At 49.2% G+C, this 15,784-nt stretch overlaps 1 protein-coding gene across 2 annotated transcripts; it reads right to left on the bottom strand.

Moving 5' to 3' along the window:
• Positions 1-638: 638 nt before the first annotated feature.
• On the bottom strand, positions 639-14,989 carry LGALSL (galectin like). Of its 2 annotated transcripts, none has more exons than XM_077315654.1 (5): positions 14,834-14,989; positions 14,541-14,612; positions 14,326-14,414; positions 13,822-13,999; positions 639-4,742 (listed from the first exon to the last, which is right to left on the bottom strand). In XM_077315654.1, the coding sequence occupies exons 1-5, from the start codon at positions 14,864-14,866 to the stop codon at positions 4,599-4,601; spliced, it is 516 nt and encodes a 171-aa protein (XP_077171769.1). In that variant the 5' UTR covers positions 14,867-14,989; the 3' UTR covers positions 639-4,598. The 2 variants fall into 2 exon arrangements, with proteins under 2 accessions (XP_077171769.1, XP_077171762.1); XM_077315647.1 differs by having other exon boundaries at positions 14,541-14,609; positions 14,834-14,986.
• Between the last annotated feature and the right edge of the window lie 795 nt (positions 14,990-15,784).

The raw sequence follows: 15,784 nt of genomic DNA, 5'->3' as shown, positions 1-15,784 counted from the left end.
GTGCTCAAAGATGCCGCCAAGCAAAGCATTTTTGGCATTTGCTGAACTACGACTGTATCTCAAGAACACCGAAACAGCTCAGGACTGTCAATGTGAGGACACAGAATGATTTAAACAAATGTCCAAAATTAAACATTAATCCACGCTGGCTCCAGCCATGCTATTTTTAAAGCAGGATTAGAATCCACTTCTCTGATTCTCCCCCCCCCCTTCCTCAGTAACAACACAGAACGTGGTGCCCTTGAGAAAATGTGTTTTGAGGAAATATATTTTGATAAAATATGCCTTCGTTGATGGATCCTGTCATAGAATCACTGAGGAAGAAATTCCTTTCCCCTACGAGCTGAGAATCATGTTGTTAAATGTGCTTTCTGTTTTTCCATGCCTGATTGTACCTGCAATTCTACAGAGATGAAACCATTTTTAAAATTACAGTCCTGTCAGGGACTTTCTGGGTGTGGAAGAAACAAGGCCTTCTACAGATCTCGTGGTCATCTTATATCCATTTTTCTGAAATAAACTAAAGAGTAAACTCCCAATTAGATTTCAGAGACGTGAAAGGAAGATCTCAGGTAATAAACAGCTTGTGTCTCACAGGGGGGAATCCATGAATAATCGAAACATCTGACATAGGAACCTTTCTTGTGTGTTCATTTTTTATTGTCAAGAATATTTTTACCATATAGAAATATTGTTGGATTTCTTAAGACATTATTATAAAATGACACAGTCATTTCAACATTTTATACATGAGATTTCATCCAGACAATTTCCCATAAGAGACTCTACCTGCAGTACAAAGAGTACAATACTCCTACAAAGCTACTGGTCAGGGGAAAAGGGGGGTGGGATAATCCACTCAAAATAACTTTTCAGGTTCCGGCATAAACGGGGGGGGGGGGGGGAGAAAATCCAAGAGACTTTTGAAGTTCCAGCTTAAAGTACGTTGCCTAAATATAATTAAACGTGGGCTTTTGTATCAGAACAACGGACTGGCCAAACCTAAGGGGAAACAAATTATTTTCATGTGCAAAGCTTACCAATGGGTGCCTTGTACACAGCCTAATATCCTGTTGAGATAGAAAACCAAAGACAAACCCACAAAGGAGAGAGTTTTGAAAGGTCTGGGAATTAATTTCCTGATAGCTTAGTTAATCTTCACAGTGCAAGTGAGATTCCTGTCAGGTATTTGACCTGACATGGATTTCAAGGTGAAAGCTGGCATGCTTAAAACTCTAGTCACAGATTCCATGCAGTTTTGAGGAACCCCAGGTTGGCCCCCAGTGCTTTCCAGAGCACAAGTGCCTTCTTCTGTGCGCCCCAGAAAGATTAATCTATTTTAAAAACCCAATAAATAACAATTTAAAAGAAAACTTCTGCTTAGGGATGATTGTACAGGGTCCAAAAAAACCAAATGCCTATTGACTCTGCCTATTCTTACACAGATTACATAAGCAGTATACTGTTTCATCCTAAACCCAGCATTTACTAACTATATACATTTGGTATTTACTATGATTGTTTTAACACACTGATTTGCTTCCAAGATTACTTAGGACTGGGTTCTAGTGTTCCCCTGGAAGTAAGTGCTATTCAGTTCAATGGGGCTTGATCCCAAGAAAAATTTCCCTAGAATAGTAGCCTTGAAGCATTTAATTCCTGTGTTCTGGGAACAAAATCTAAATCTCCTCTTAAATGACTCTTACGTACTTATTTGTTCCTTTTAAGGAATCGTTTTGAGACCTTCCTTCTTTTACCCCCATTTTGGCACATCTTGCAATGGAACCCCTCTAAGCACATTCACTTGAATGGACTTTGAAGGGAGTTCTCTCTGCTCAGGATGGCTCCCTCAGTTACTGGGGAGTGCTCCTTCTTGCTATGGCAATCTTCAAGGAAGACTTTCTCCCTCTTATTTATATCCCCCTAAAGCAGAGTTAAGCAGTTTCTTCTATACCTTAGTTTCTTATAAGCCTCACCTACTTTGTTCACCTGGCCCATCTAGCCCAATCACATCACATGAGAGAGCTCTGTTAGAACTGCTTTTGTGAGAACTGCTTCGACTAGCCCAAGGTCACCCAGCTGGCTGCGTGTCGAGGAGTGGGGAATCAAACTCTCGAGATTAGAGGCCACTGCTCTTAACCACTACAACAAGCTGTCTACAAGCCCCCCCAAAAAAATCCCACCTCTTGCCTTGAAAACTTAATGAGGTTGCCCTAAGTTAGCTACAACCACCAGTTTTGGGTGTTCTGGCACAATGCTACCAACAGAGGTAGGTGAAAGAGGCAGATTTTGATGATGACCTTGTGCCTTGAACAATAAAAATGGTACCTCTCTTGGTAGGCCGCACACAAGGTAATTGGCAGAACGGGCCCCCATGGCCATACAAGGGTCCAACCCTCATTTTAAGGGGTGCTATATGAAATTTAAAAACCGACCCAGCATCTAGCTCAATGAATTACATGGGATTAACCCTGGAATTACGGCTTCTGTGTGTTCCCAGCCAACCGATACTGACTCTGTCATTACTTTGGCTGTGGCTAAAGGCAATATCACTTCCAGCAGGAGCTTCAAAGCAAGGGAGGGGATTCCCTGCCACAGAAGGTGGCAGCGGTGGCTACAAGCATCAAGAGGGGACTGGATAAATAGAGAGCAGAAGTCGTCCATCAGTGGCTCTTAGCCACAAGGGATAGATCAGGGGTAGGCAAACTGTGGCCCTCCAGATGTCCATGGACTACAATTCCCATGAGCCCCTGCCAGCATTCGCAGGTAGGGGCTCATGGGAATTGTAGCCCATGGACATCTGGAGAGCCACAGTTTGCCTACCCCTGGTATAGATGGAACACTCTGTCTGGGGCAGGGGGGCTCTGTCTTCTTGGTGCTTGGGGGGCCAGAGTGGGAGGGCTTCTGGAGTTCTGACCCTGCTGGGCGACCTCCTGATGTCACCTGGGGTTTGGCCCTGGCTAGCACGTGGATGGGAGACCTCGCAGGAAGTCCAGGGTCGTGACACGGAGGGAGGCAATGGCAAACTACCTCTGAACGTCTCTTGCCTTGATAGGATTGCCATGTTAGCTGTGACCTGATGGCAAAGCAAAATCAGTAATACTAATGAGACGAGGCTGAAAAAATTAACACACGTACTTGATTCTTCAAACTGTAATACCCAAATCCTATTCCAGCCCTCCGTGAAACACAGTGCAGATTGTACGAATGGGCCTGAAGTGCCACCGGGCTGGTTCCTTGTGTAATAATGACAGTGATGGCACAGCTACGACCACTGACAACGACGCTCTGGGTGAATGTTTTGGCTTTTCCTAAATCATCCCAGCAGGCTGCTTAGAAAGTCCAGGTTTGTCCTTGATGGGACCGAGAATTTCATCCTCTGATCCAACAAGGGCCTCAGTAGGCTGCTTGCCTGTGAAGAAGAGAGACACGGACACAAACACGAACGGCATTGTCAAGTGTGCAACCACACCTAGCAGCTCCTATCCATGGAGAAGGAGGGTCCATCCCAAGCTCTGAGAGACCATTACAACGTCTTGAAAACCATTTGGGGTGAAGACAGAAAGAGCTTCCGTGCACTACGAGGGCACCCAAAGAATGCCACCGGCCTCCCAAAGACTAAGAGGATGTATGGGAACGTTCACCCTTTCAACTTTTGCACATTCAGGAAATTTTAGCCTTTGCTGCTCTTAAATGTCCCATAACAGTTTTCAGTTAACACATTAACACAACGAATATCAATAAATAAACTAGAGGAAAACTTAAAAAAATCGTATTAATATTACATTGTGCAAAAACATGTAATGACCTACATTCTAAGCAAATACCCTGACTAAAATACACGGGCCAAATCCAGAAGATGTTACTCAGCTTCTACAGCATCCTCTCCTTCCCCCCCAGATAAAACAAGAGAAAATGGCTGCAGTCCGATGCACAGTTCAGAATGCTCAAGACCCCCTACCCCTCCAATACAAAGTGACTGGGTCCACACCGTGCTGGACTGCAACCAGTCTGTCCAGCTGTTCACATGCTTCTGAAGCCCTTGAGACTTTTTTGCCCTCGGTTTTCATGAGACTCTTATTAATGACCTGAATAACAACTTCGATATTTGGCCCTCTTGGGTGTGATTTGTGTTATAACTTACACTAATTCACTTAAGTGACAGAGCTGTCCTTGCAAAAGAAAATGTGTTTCGCTCCTTGCCCTTCGGTAACGTTGAAGTACTTTGTCCTGAAGCTGCCCTTTTAATGGGGAAGAGGCATAGCTCCCGTCGTTTAGACAGTGAAGTCTCTCTCTCAGAATCCGTTATAATTTGATTATCCAGCAGGGTTAGTCTTTCTTTTTTAAGATCCAGATCGGGACAAAGGCTCATCGGTTCATCATTAATCTCTTTCTTCGTTGGGATAAACAGAATTTCGGTTTATCAATATTCTTTGCTGTGTGCAGAAATGAAACAGTGATGCTTGTGTCCAGGTAGAGTTGGCACTGCTTCTCCCAACAGGTGTTGACAACACCTGAGCCCATTTAGAATCTTACATTTTTGGTTTTTTTCTCCAATTCTTTTCCTTTAGTTGTTTTTTTTTTTTAAACCCACAAGGTCAACCGAGTTTAGTAAGCTGTAGATCTCCATTTATCTTTATCGTGTCAATAGAAGACAACTTCTCAATACGATGGTAAAAATCAAAAAGCTGGTGTCCGTCCACGAATATCCTAAAACGTGGGTGCTCGCAAAGTATTTCAACCTGTAAGAAATAAACAATGAAGCACGATCACCATTTTTTGGACGGACCATTTCCCTGGACTCAAACAATGTGGTTATGGAAACCGTCTGTTTTATCTTAAGTATGGGAGGGTGGTATAAAAATCTAATAAATAAATAAATAAATCCCACTGGTCTCCCAGGTTCTCCCAACACCTGGGGGGTGGGTTCTCCCTTCCAGTTCAACCACTGCGACCCAGATTGGTAGGAATTGCCTACTGGGGGGCCCAGGACTTTCTTCCACATTCTAAGGCAGGGATAGTCAAACTGCAGCCCTCCAGATGTCCATGGACTACAATTCCCATGAGCCCCTGCCAGCGAACTCTGGCAGGGGCTCATGGGAATTGTAGTCCATGGACATCTGGAGGGCCACAGTTTGACTACCCCTGTTCTAAGGCCTTGACTCAGTTTTCTCCCACTACCCAGAGTCTGGTTACCATGGGGACAGTTTCCTGCCTTGTGCACCACTGGGGGTGTAGCCACATGCCAAATGACTGCCTATCCCCTTCCTCCTGGCACTCCTTTTAAAATAGCATGTCCAAGACAGTGGAGGTCTGTGTGATACAGAGAACCGGGATCAAAACTTATAATGCATTTATTAAAAAGAAAATGTTCACAAGCATACGTTTAGCACAGCACCAGACTGAGCAAGTGATTCAAAAGAACAGGGTAAAACACAATTCCTCTATCCCTTCCTCTATATATGTCATGTTGTTAAATATCAGGCAGGCACCTTAGCTCAGAAAGTTACAGATGTCTTACGGGGGTTCCATTCCCTTCAAGCCTCTTTCAAGTGTGCAGCTCAGGACATGGCAATGGCTGCTTCCTACAGACCTCAGTTAAGAGCTCTGGCTGTTTCAATGGAATCAAGAACTTTTGGGTGCTCCCAAGTCTTTTATCACCTCTCTTTTCCCCACCCACAGACCAAGTCAAGCTGGGGCAAAGACGCTTTTCCTGAAATCTCCAGAAATCCTTCTAGTACTTAATACCGCCAAACATCTGTTACTTGTTGGGGTATGGGGTTTTTACTCATTCAGACTTCCACCTCAAAAAATGCATTTTGCACACTCTGTTTCCACTTGACCATGAACTTTGTGTTTGACAAGTCATGCATAGAATTATTGTGATCTTGTGAAATCCTATCACATAATCACACGGCCACTTTGATCAAATGTGCTGCACTTGGGTGCTGGAGATCTGTGGGAATTGAGGACAAGAAATCCTGCTCACAGAAGCACCAGCAAGTTCTGGGGACAAACAATAATCTCTTCATTTCGGCTCCCCATCAGCAACATGGGAACGATCGTGACCTACTTTAAGGCAAGGCACTAAATGTACTCAATACATTTGGAAAATTATTCGCAAAGTAAAAGTGCCGTAGCATTCATCAACGAATAAACAAAACAATAATTGATTAATAATGAAACGTCCTCAGGACCATCAGTCCACTCATGACATCAATAGTGCTGCGGTCACAAGAATTCCAAGGAACAACAGTGGTGGTTCACATCGCCAACGTAAATCACTCTTCAACTCTTATCAACATCAGATCACTGGGTAGTTATTGATCTTTAAGGACTTTTCATGCTCTCTGGTGTCCTCAATCCCTTCCCATCAGGGCACACATCATTGTCATTTGACGAACTAGGATATGAGGCTGAAACGTCCCACCTTGGCAAAGGCTGCCCAGTATCACCCTGGGTGAGATCCAAACCGAGATAATGGACATGGCACAGTTCTAGTGACAGGGATGAGCTTTTGAAACACGGGAGGGGGGTGGAATATGAAGTCCTCAGGTTTAGAAATCCACATCCCCATATGTAGACCAGACCCTTATCCTTGCATGTTCAGAAGTGTCCAAGTCAGCTAACAAGACTTAGGGGTGCCTTTGGGGTGAGTTCCATGCAGCAGCCTTGAGTTCCAAATGGCCCATTCCTTCTCGGGCATCCTTGTAGCCTCACCCATGTCATGGCCAGGATGTGGCTGGCCTCTTCTGTCCTGGGCGGGCAGCCGGCCTCGCTTGCTCATCCTGACGTCTCAGCTGGCTGCCTGCCACATGCCTCCCCCCAATGCCCCATGCTGCTGGCTCAGTGCTGCCCACTGGGCCAGGTGCACAAGGGCTGCGGTTGCTGAGGGTAGGGGCTGGGCCTGGGTCCTGGAGGGCAGGTAGGACAGATGGCAGGATGGGCACCGCCTCGCCCTGCCCGCACTGGTAAGCAATATAATGCCTTAGTGAATTTCTTTCCCCCTCCCAGTCCAAGGCTTGTTCACATAACCAGTAAGGCCCTCGATAGAGCCTATGTTTGGAGAGGTCAGATTTATTTTTATCTGGAAGATCAGCAGACACATCCCTTCTATACCATCAGATTTTATATTAAAAATTAATTCCACAACTTTGAAACCTGTCTCGTTCCAAAGTTTACTAAATGCAGCTCAGCACAGACATGATGAATGTCTATTCAAGGCAACAGGAAAAACTCTCATGGGCTCCAGCCAGACTTGGGTCATAACCCAACTCTTTGTAAGGATGTTTATTTACAAGGCAGCGCTTTTTCTCACGGTGGGGGATGGATCTCACTGAAACAGGGCCCAGGACTGTCCTACTCAGCGTCCTAGGAATGCTCCCTTGTGGTCCATGGGAGTTAGGGGGCAATTATCCAGTCCTCACTGTTCACCACGGTCCTCTTTTTTCTGACCTGGGGGGCCCAGGTTATCCTGGTCTCGTTTCTTTTTATTTATTAATTGATGATTAGATTTATAATTCACCAGATCTCAGAAACTAAGCAGGGGCAGCCTTGGTTTGTCTTCGGATGGGGGACCCCCAAGGAAGTCCTAGGTTGCCACGCAGGGGCAGGCAAGGGCAACCCACCCCTGATGTGATCAGGTGAATCTGGGCTATCCAGGCAGACAGAGGTGGTTTGCCATGGCCTGCCTCTCTGTAGGGTTTCCTTCATGGTCTCCCATCTAAATACGAACGAGAGCTTTCAAGGTCTGACCAAACTGGGGTAGGCTGGACTCTTCAGTTCTTCTCATCCCCTTTCCTGTATCTATGTTGTGCTAATCTTGGCAGGCTATGAGCTTTGGTGTGTCACTGTTCACTTCTCACAAAAGCTCCTCCCCTGCCACAAGTTTTGTCAAGCTGATTCTGCACCAGTGGCACCACTCCAGGCGGCTGGCGGTGTGTTGTGGTGGAGCCAGGACAAAAACTGAAATTCCAGCTACTGGGTGACTTGGCTCATCAGGTGTGAAAACTTTTAGATACATTTTCAAGGTGCCTTTTTGTGTGTGTATTTTTATTGTATGGGGGGGGGTTATCTATGAATTTGTTGTAAGCAGCCCCAAGACCATTTTGGAGAGGTGAGGCCCAGAAACCTAACAAATAAATAATTAAATAAGAGAAGGAGTTGGAAAAGTGAAGCAGTTGGAAAAGATAATCTTTTGTAATGGATGTAGGAATATGCTGGCTTGTGAACTGAGCCTGCTCATGAGCCATTTGAAGACTACTCAGCTGTTTGGGCTAAATGCCCTGATCCGTCTAAACGTTGCTTCCTGCTCTTCATGAACTGCCCTGAACTGCACCAGATACTGCAATTTCATGGCGGTTCTTCAGTTCATTTCACAAACCACAAACTAGCCAAAATTTATGATGAACTTTAGTATGTCAGACAGGTGTTTTCCTTTCCTTCCATTCTTGCCTTCCTCCTCCATGCCCCTTTCTCAATCTAATTTTTTCAATTGGAGCGGCAATTTTTGAATAAGGCCCTCTGGTACTTCTTGCCATCCAATCCCTGCACCAAATGACTGAGGTCCTGTGGCTCGGAAGAAAGGAGCCAGAGGAGGAAGCGAGCTTGCCCAGCCTGGATGGTGTGCAATTAAAGAACGCGCACACAGTTTGGGTGTGATTCTGGACACCTTCCTGGCTATGTAGTCCAGGTCACGAAAGTAGCACAGCTGGCATAGAATCATAGAATAATAGAGTTGGAAGGGACCTCATGGGTCATCTAGTCCAACACCCTGCATTTATCTACCTATGCCAAGTGAGGCTCCTAATGCCCTTGGTGGCCCTGGAAAACCTAGCCACAGCGAACCATACGACGGTCATCTCCAGATTAGACTTTTGTAACTTGCTCTGCATGAGCCTTCCCTTGTCCTTGACCCAAAAACTGCAGCTGGTACAAAATGCAGCTGCCAGGGTTCTCACCAGAACACCACGGACAGCCCATATTCAGCCTGCACTGAGGCAGCTTCATTCATTCATTCATTTGTTCATTCATTTATATACTGCCCTCCCCAAAGGCTGGTTCCAGTTGAATTCTGGATCTGGTTGTGACCTCTAAGGCCATCCACGGTCTGGGCCCAGCATATCTGAGGGACTGTCTTACTCCCTATGCCCCTAAGAGGGTGTGCCACTCTGCCCATACCAACAGGTTGGTGATCTCTGTCTTACCTGACATTTGCCTGCCCCTGCCTGGTGGAACGAGCTCCCAGAAGAGCTACAGGCCCCACAGGGACTAATGCATTTCCGCAGGGCCAGGCGGAAGGGACCTCATGGCCTCTCCTCAATTGTTCCCCAGCATCCCCATTGTATTATGCTTTTGTTGTTTTAAACCAGGGGTAGTCAAACTGCAGTCCTCCAGATGTCCATGGACTACAATTCCCATGAGCCCCTGCCAGCAAACACTGGCAGGGGCTCATGGGAATTGTAGTCCATGGACATATGGAGGGCCACAGACTGGCAGCCTACAAGCCCAATGAAACAAATAATGTAATATAAATCTGTTCCACAAATATATTTCTGGTAAGGCCTTGGAGGCGGAGCGTGTCTCATGGCTCAGCACTTAACACCCACTCAGGGGGGCTGTCTCGTCCCTGAGTGCCTCCTCCCCCAGCGGCCAGCCAATTGCCTTCCACCTCTGGCCATCCTTCCACTTCTCTCTGATGTTTGGAGGCTGCAGATCCCTGATGCCAGTGAAATCTAGCACTTGTATTCATGAATGCGATGGGCTTGGCTCCTAGTAATAAATAAATAACAAGCCAAAAGAAGACTCTAAATAGCCATTTGTGCCTGGTTCTTCCATATGTAATATCCAGCACCATACCAATTCTCCAGTCAATGCAAACAAGTATTTTAATATGATGCTCAGAGTACACTCACACAGTCCAATTAAATAGTCCTTCACCAACACTGGCCAATGAATCTTAAATTTCTCTGCTCCCTAAAAAGTGCAGAAGACGCCAAATTCACCTCCAGAACCTACAGCACCAGAGCAGATCAATGCAGGCAATGCCAAGTGACCTAAGAGTAATCTGCTGGCCTGATCTGACCTCAGACGCCAACTCTGCATTCAAAATCACACTCTTCCTCTCAGGAAGTGTAACAACAAGAAGCAGCCATGCTAGCAATTAGAATTATTTGGGTATTTATTTGCTCCCGAGAACAAAGCGACATTCAGCATCTGGGTAGATCAGACTACCTCTTATTATCAGACAACATGGAATATTTACCAGTGCACACAATTCACTAGAAAGGTAAACATATATCCCAGCATATCGAAGGTTGTTAATGGAAGGAGTGAAGATATGCAATGGAAACAAGCTTTGCAGCAATGCTGTGGCAACACTTACAGCCAAAACAGGAAGTGACATCATGCAGACATCACTTCCAGATTGACACCAGAAAGGACATCAAGGAACCACCATGATGCCTATTCCAGCTCATTTCCCCCATCAACTGAGAGCTGGTGGGCACCCAGGGGTTCACAGTATGTATACTATACCATCTGTAACTGCTCCTGCGGTATTCAATAAAAGGGTAAGGGCAATGTGGGAAGAGAAAGGGCGGGCTCTGTCCGGGATAAAAACTCTGAGGGTCCAATCAGGAGCCCCTACGAGTGTCCATCCAGGTCCAAGCAGCCAATGGGGAGCCGTGCAAAGTGCGCCTCCCCATTGGCTGCTTGGCCCAGCCTCGCCTGGCTCGGCCGAGGAGTCACCACGCAGACACTGAAGGATGGCCGCGTGGTGAGTCCTCCGCCTGGGTTCTCCTTCCACTGGGGAAAGGAGCAGGGAGGCTGGGTCGAGGACGCAGCCTCCGTGCTCCTTTCCTGCCCCAGAGTCCTTGCTCAGCAGACTTCTGCCGGCCCCAGCCCACCTTCGCAGCATCCAGGACGCTGACAGGGTGTCCCTGGGACTGCCAGAAGGCCGCCCCACCCCCCACCGCCACCACACCCGCCTCTTTGGGGCAGCTTTCCCGTGGGATTCATCCACGGGTGTCCCTGGGACTGCCAGAAGGCCGCCCCACCCCCCACCGCCACCAATTGCCTTCTGCCGGGCTCAGGCACTCCCTTGCAGCGTCCTTTATGCTGCTACGGAGCTACTAGGGCCGGCAGAAGGCCCCCCCCCCCCCGCCCAAGAGCCTTTTCCCGCCCCTACCCCCCTCTCCCCTTTCCAAATCGCCCCCCTCGATACTCCGCCCCTGGACCCTTCAAATACCCCCCTCCTTTCCCCCCACTCCCCTCCACCTACCTCCCTGGCTGCCTCCCTTCCTTCTCCCTTGCTTCCTCTATCTCTCTATCACTTCCCCCCCAACTCCCCCTCCCAATTCGCTCCCCCTCACGACTCCCCCCTTCACACACACCCCTGTCCCCTCCAAGTCCACCTACTTCCCTGCCTGCCTTCCTTCTTCCTTCTTACCTTCCTTCTTTCCTTCCTGACTTCCTCTACTTCTCCATCTACTTCCTGCCTATCTCTTTCTCCCTCTTTCCCCCTTCCTCTCTAACACACTTCCTGCCTTCCTTCCTCTCTTCCTTCTATTCATCCCTTCACCCACCCCTGTCCCTCTTTTCTCAATCCCATCCCTCCTTCCCTTTCTCAATCCCATCCCTCCTTCCCTCTGTTGTGGGGAGAGGAATGGGAAGGCGACTGTAAGACGCTTTGAGCCTCCTTCAGGTTGGAAAAAGCGGCATTTAAGAACCAACTTTTCTTCTTCTTCTTCTTCTTCTTCTTCTTCTTCTTCCTCTTCTTCTTCAACCTTCCTTTCCTCCCTTATTCTTCCCTATGCTCTCACGCACGGGTAGTCAACCTGTGGTCCTCCAGATGCCCATGGACTACAATTCCCATTAGCCCCTGCCAGCATTTGCACCAATATTTTTTAATTTATTGATTGGATATTTCTAATTAGAGACCCAGCATGGTGTAATAGTTAAGAGTGGTGGACTCTAATCTGGTAAAGGTGGAGTATGATGTTTTTCAAATAATCTCCCCCAGTTTCCTGATTGGCTCAGAAGGAAACTTCCTGCTCCTTTTGAGCACACTTCCTCCTGCTTCCCTCCAGAACAGACTGAACAAATGCAGAACAACAGTTAGACAGTTAGTCTTTCTATAGAAAATGTATTTGTTTTCTTAATAAAACAATATTATCCTTATAAGCAGTTTGGTGTAGCATCCCTCTTTGCATCCCTCTTCTGCCAGCACAAATGAATTAAATAAATTAACCACACTACACTGGCCCTTAAGTGCTCAAAGTTAAATCTTGCATGGACCCTCTTTTGATACATCCTACATTCTTTTTTGTAATATCAAAAGATATGTTGTTGTATGTGAAAACAGCAAGGGCAAGAGCAAAATTATCTTTGTAGATTTGTTTTATGGGTTTACATTTATCCTTCTGCTAACTAGGAATATAATGAGCAAGAGGTATCTGTGGAAATTCTCCACCAAATTCAGCATAAGGACATGGATGAAAAATGACATGTATAAAACCAGAATGCACGGAGACAGCAGCAGTGAGAAACTGAATTACACAGCCACACTTGAAACAGAGGGGTCCTTCCACTGCGCTCTTAATTAATGGTTCTAATAATCCAAACCAGAGTGGTTGTTATACCACGGAAATCGCAGCACCTCTACTGTACTGCAGCATTCCTACATCTAGGGCAGCCTATCTCAACATATTTACCATTGAGAAACCCTTAAAACATTCCCCAGGCTTTGAGAAACCCCAGAAGTCGTGCAATCATGCATAATGTAGAAGCAGAGCTGTGCACACACCCACCTGGGGTCCCTCCCCTTCCCAGACCCTCCAGGCCCATCATTGGCTGTTTGGGGAGGGGAGGGTGGGTCAACATGATATCACCTGATCAATGTTTAACAGATTAAAAAGAATATGAAAAAATAATGAACTCCCACCCATTCAGGAAACTCTTCCAGGGCCATCAAGAAGCCCCAGGGTTTCACGAAACTCTGGTTGAGAAAGCCTGATCTAGGATGTCCAGAAGAGTTGAGGTATATTTGCATAACACAGTATCCCTGTATGGCAGGGTTCCCCAACATGGTGCCCTAGGGCAGGATGGCACCTGCTGACACCTTTTCTGGTGCCCACCAAGTGTTTTTAGGAAACACTTTTACTGGCTGCGCAAACACTGGAGAACAGATCAAGGCAGGGGTGGCCAAACAGTGGCTCTCCAGTTCTCTGTGGACTACAATTCCCATGAGCCCCTAAAGTCCATGAACATCCGGATAGCCACCATTGGCCCACCCCTGGATGAGGGTGATGTCTTGACCTCTCATGCCTTGTAAATTACTCAATGCCACACTTACACACTAGCGGTGGTTAACAGATTCAAATCATGTTTTCATATCCCAGTGTGACATACCATAACAACGTCTCACGGTTAGCTGAGCGGCCTGTGCTTGGACTCCCACACCAACCATGAATTAAAGCAAGGATTCCTCTGACATCTCAAGGGAGTCTCTGTATCAGGGGTCCCCAGCCTTCTCAAGCCTGCAAGTACCTTTTGAATTCAGACCCAGTGTAGTGGGTGCCACTGCAAAATGGCTGCCTCAGGAGGTGGAACCAAGCGAGGATGGCCTTAATTCGAATAAAAACTCTTCAACATTTCAAAAGATTCTCTGTATTGTTTTAAAACGTTTTGTGTATATTCTCACTGGGATTAAATTCTCAAGGAGGATCACCCAGAGGTGGACTGTCCCAAAGATGCCAGAGGGTACCGTGGCCTTGCTCAAAGTCCTCCACAGCTGTTTTGCGAGTGATTTGTAGGACTCACCCTAAAGGGCTGATCGGGAATGAACGGGAAGTAGGGGAGCGATGACTGCTCTTCTCCCCACTCCCCCGACACGCATGAATTCCTCAGGAGCTGCCTGTCCGGGAAGGTGGCTTTCAGTTCGATCGCGATGTCTGCCGGAGGATCCTCGGAGTCCCCGCACGTGAGGCTGATGTCAAAGCTGTCAAGGGGAAGAGGGGCCTTTTCATTCTCTCGGAACAAGCGGCCCGATCCGAGTCGACGCACACTCCCCTCCCCAGCTTCGGAAGACCTGCGCATCCCAACTCGCCTTCCTGGCTGCGGGCCAAGGCCGATACCCCGGGTGTTGGTTCCAGCCCTGCTAATCTCCGTTCTCCCCGAGAGTCGCTCCTTCCGCGACGGGTTGTTTTTCCTTCCCCTACAAGGAGGATCTCTCTATTTAGGAGCAGGTCGTGGATGAATCCCACGGGAAAGCTGCCCCAAAGAGGCGGGTGTCCGTGGGAAGCCCCCCGCCCGCCTGGCTCTTACCTCTCGGGGTTGAGGTCCACGATGCCCATCACCAGCACCTTCTTGCCCGGCCGGAGGCCGCCCCGGATGTGTCCGCAGAAGGGCACGATCTGTGGGGGTGGGGGTGGGGGGGGGGCAGGCAGCGTTAGGGGGGCGTCTCCGCCCAGGCAGGTGCCCCAGCCCCGCATCCCGGCATCCCGGCCCCCCCCCCCCCCCGTCCTCCGTCCTCCTCTTACCAGCCGCGGGAAGAAGACTTCGGCCTGCAGCGGGGAGCCCAGCGCGCGGCCCAGGGGCCCGTCCTCCATCTTCTGGGGGGGGGGGGAGAGAAAGAAGGGCCTGGGTCTCGGGGGGGGGCAGGAGGGGGCCCCAGGGAAGACCCCTCCCCTCCCCTCCCTACCCTCGCCCCCGCCTCCCCTGGAGGGCCGCCCGGGCAGGACCGCAGAGGGGAGGGGGGGGCAGGAGACGCCCTCGGGGACCCCCCCCGCCCCCCCCGCCCCCCCCGCCCCCCCTTCCCCGCCCCCCGACTCACCGCGGCGTCCCGCTCGGCCACCGACCCCGCCATCTTGCCGCCGGGACGAGGGAAGGAGGGAAGGAGGGAGCCGGAGAGGGAGGCGGCCCACGGGCAGCCGACCCAGGCAGGGGCCGGGGGGAGAGGCGGGCAGGGCGGGCGGGCGGGCGGAGCTCGGGTTGGGCCGACGCAGCCGCGCACGGAGGGGGAGGCGGGATCCTCAGGCCGCGCCCGGGAGGCCTCCTGGGAGGACGTGGCCGGGAGGCCTCCTCAGGGAGAACGCGGCTGCTCCGGAGGGATCCCGCCAGCCCCCCCGGGCGCTGCAGGGCCTCCCCAGGCCTCCCCAGGAGGTTGGCAACCCCGGCGGCCGGGCGGGAGAGGCGGCGCGGAGACCCGACAGAGCTGCGTTCCTGGCTAGAACCGCTTCCCGGGCTCGGACTGGCCTCGCCACCCCCCCCCCCCTTTCCAACCCCCGCACCTGGCAGGGCTTTCAGGTTATTCATTATTATTATCATTATCATTATTATCATCATCATTATTATTGTATCATTGAGATCACCTTCGCGAATCCGGGGTTGGTCAGAACAGGTGTAGTCATACTGCGGCCCTCCAGATGTCCATGGACTACAATTCCCAGGAGCCCCTGCCAGCGAATGCTGGCAGGGGCTCCTGGGAATTGTGGTCCATGGACATCTGGAGGGCCACAGCTGAGCCAGGGCTGTGCCCAGGGCCACCGAGTGCCACTTCCTGGACTTCCTTGGCGGCCTCCCCTCCAAATATTAACCAGGGCTGACCTTGCCTTGCTTCTGAGATCTGAGAAGGTCAGGCTGGTCCAATAAAATCAGAGTCCAGGAGCACCTTTAAGACCGACAAAGATTTATTCAGGATGTGAGCTTTCGAGTGCAAGCACTCTTTGTCAGATTGTGATCTTCTTACATGACAGGGAATATATGGCAAAAATCAGTTCTGTGT

Source organism: Paroedura picta, chromosome 1, assembly GCF_049243985.1.
Source record: "Paroedura picta isolate Pp20150507F chromosome 1, Ppicta_v3.0, whole genome shotgun sequence".
Taxonomy (NCBI): Eukaryota; Metazoa; Chordata; class Lepidosauria; order Squamata; family Gekkonidae; genus Paroedura; species Paroedura picta.
Note: the sequence above shows the minus strand (reverse complement) of the source record. Positions and strands in the feature narration are given on the sequence as shown.

Coding starts and splice junctions, on each gene's coding strand:
- LGALSL (XM_077315654.1), bottom strand. CDS start 14,866: ATGGCGGGGTCGGTGGCCGAGCGGGACGCCGCG. Junction 14,415..14,540: donor AAGTCTTCTTCCCGCGGCTG/GTAAGAGGAGGA, acceptor CCACCCCCACAG/ATCGTGCCCTTCTGCGGACA. Junction 14,000..14,325: donor GTGGACCTCAACCCCGAGAG/GTAAGAGCCAGG, acceptor TCCCCTTGACAG/CTTTGACATCAGCCTCACGT.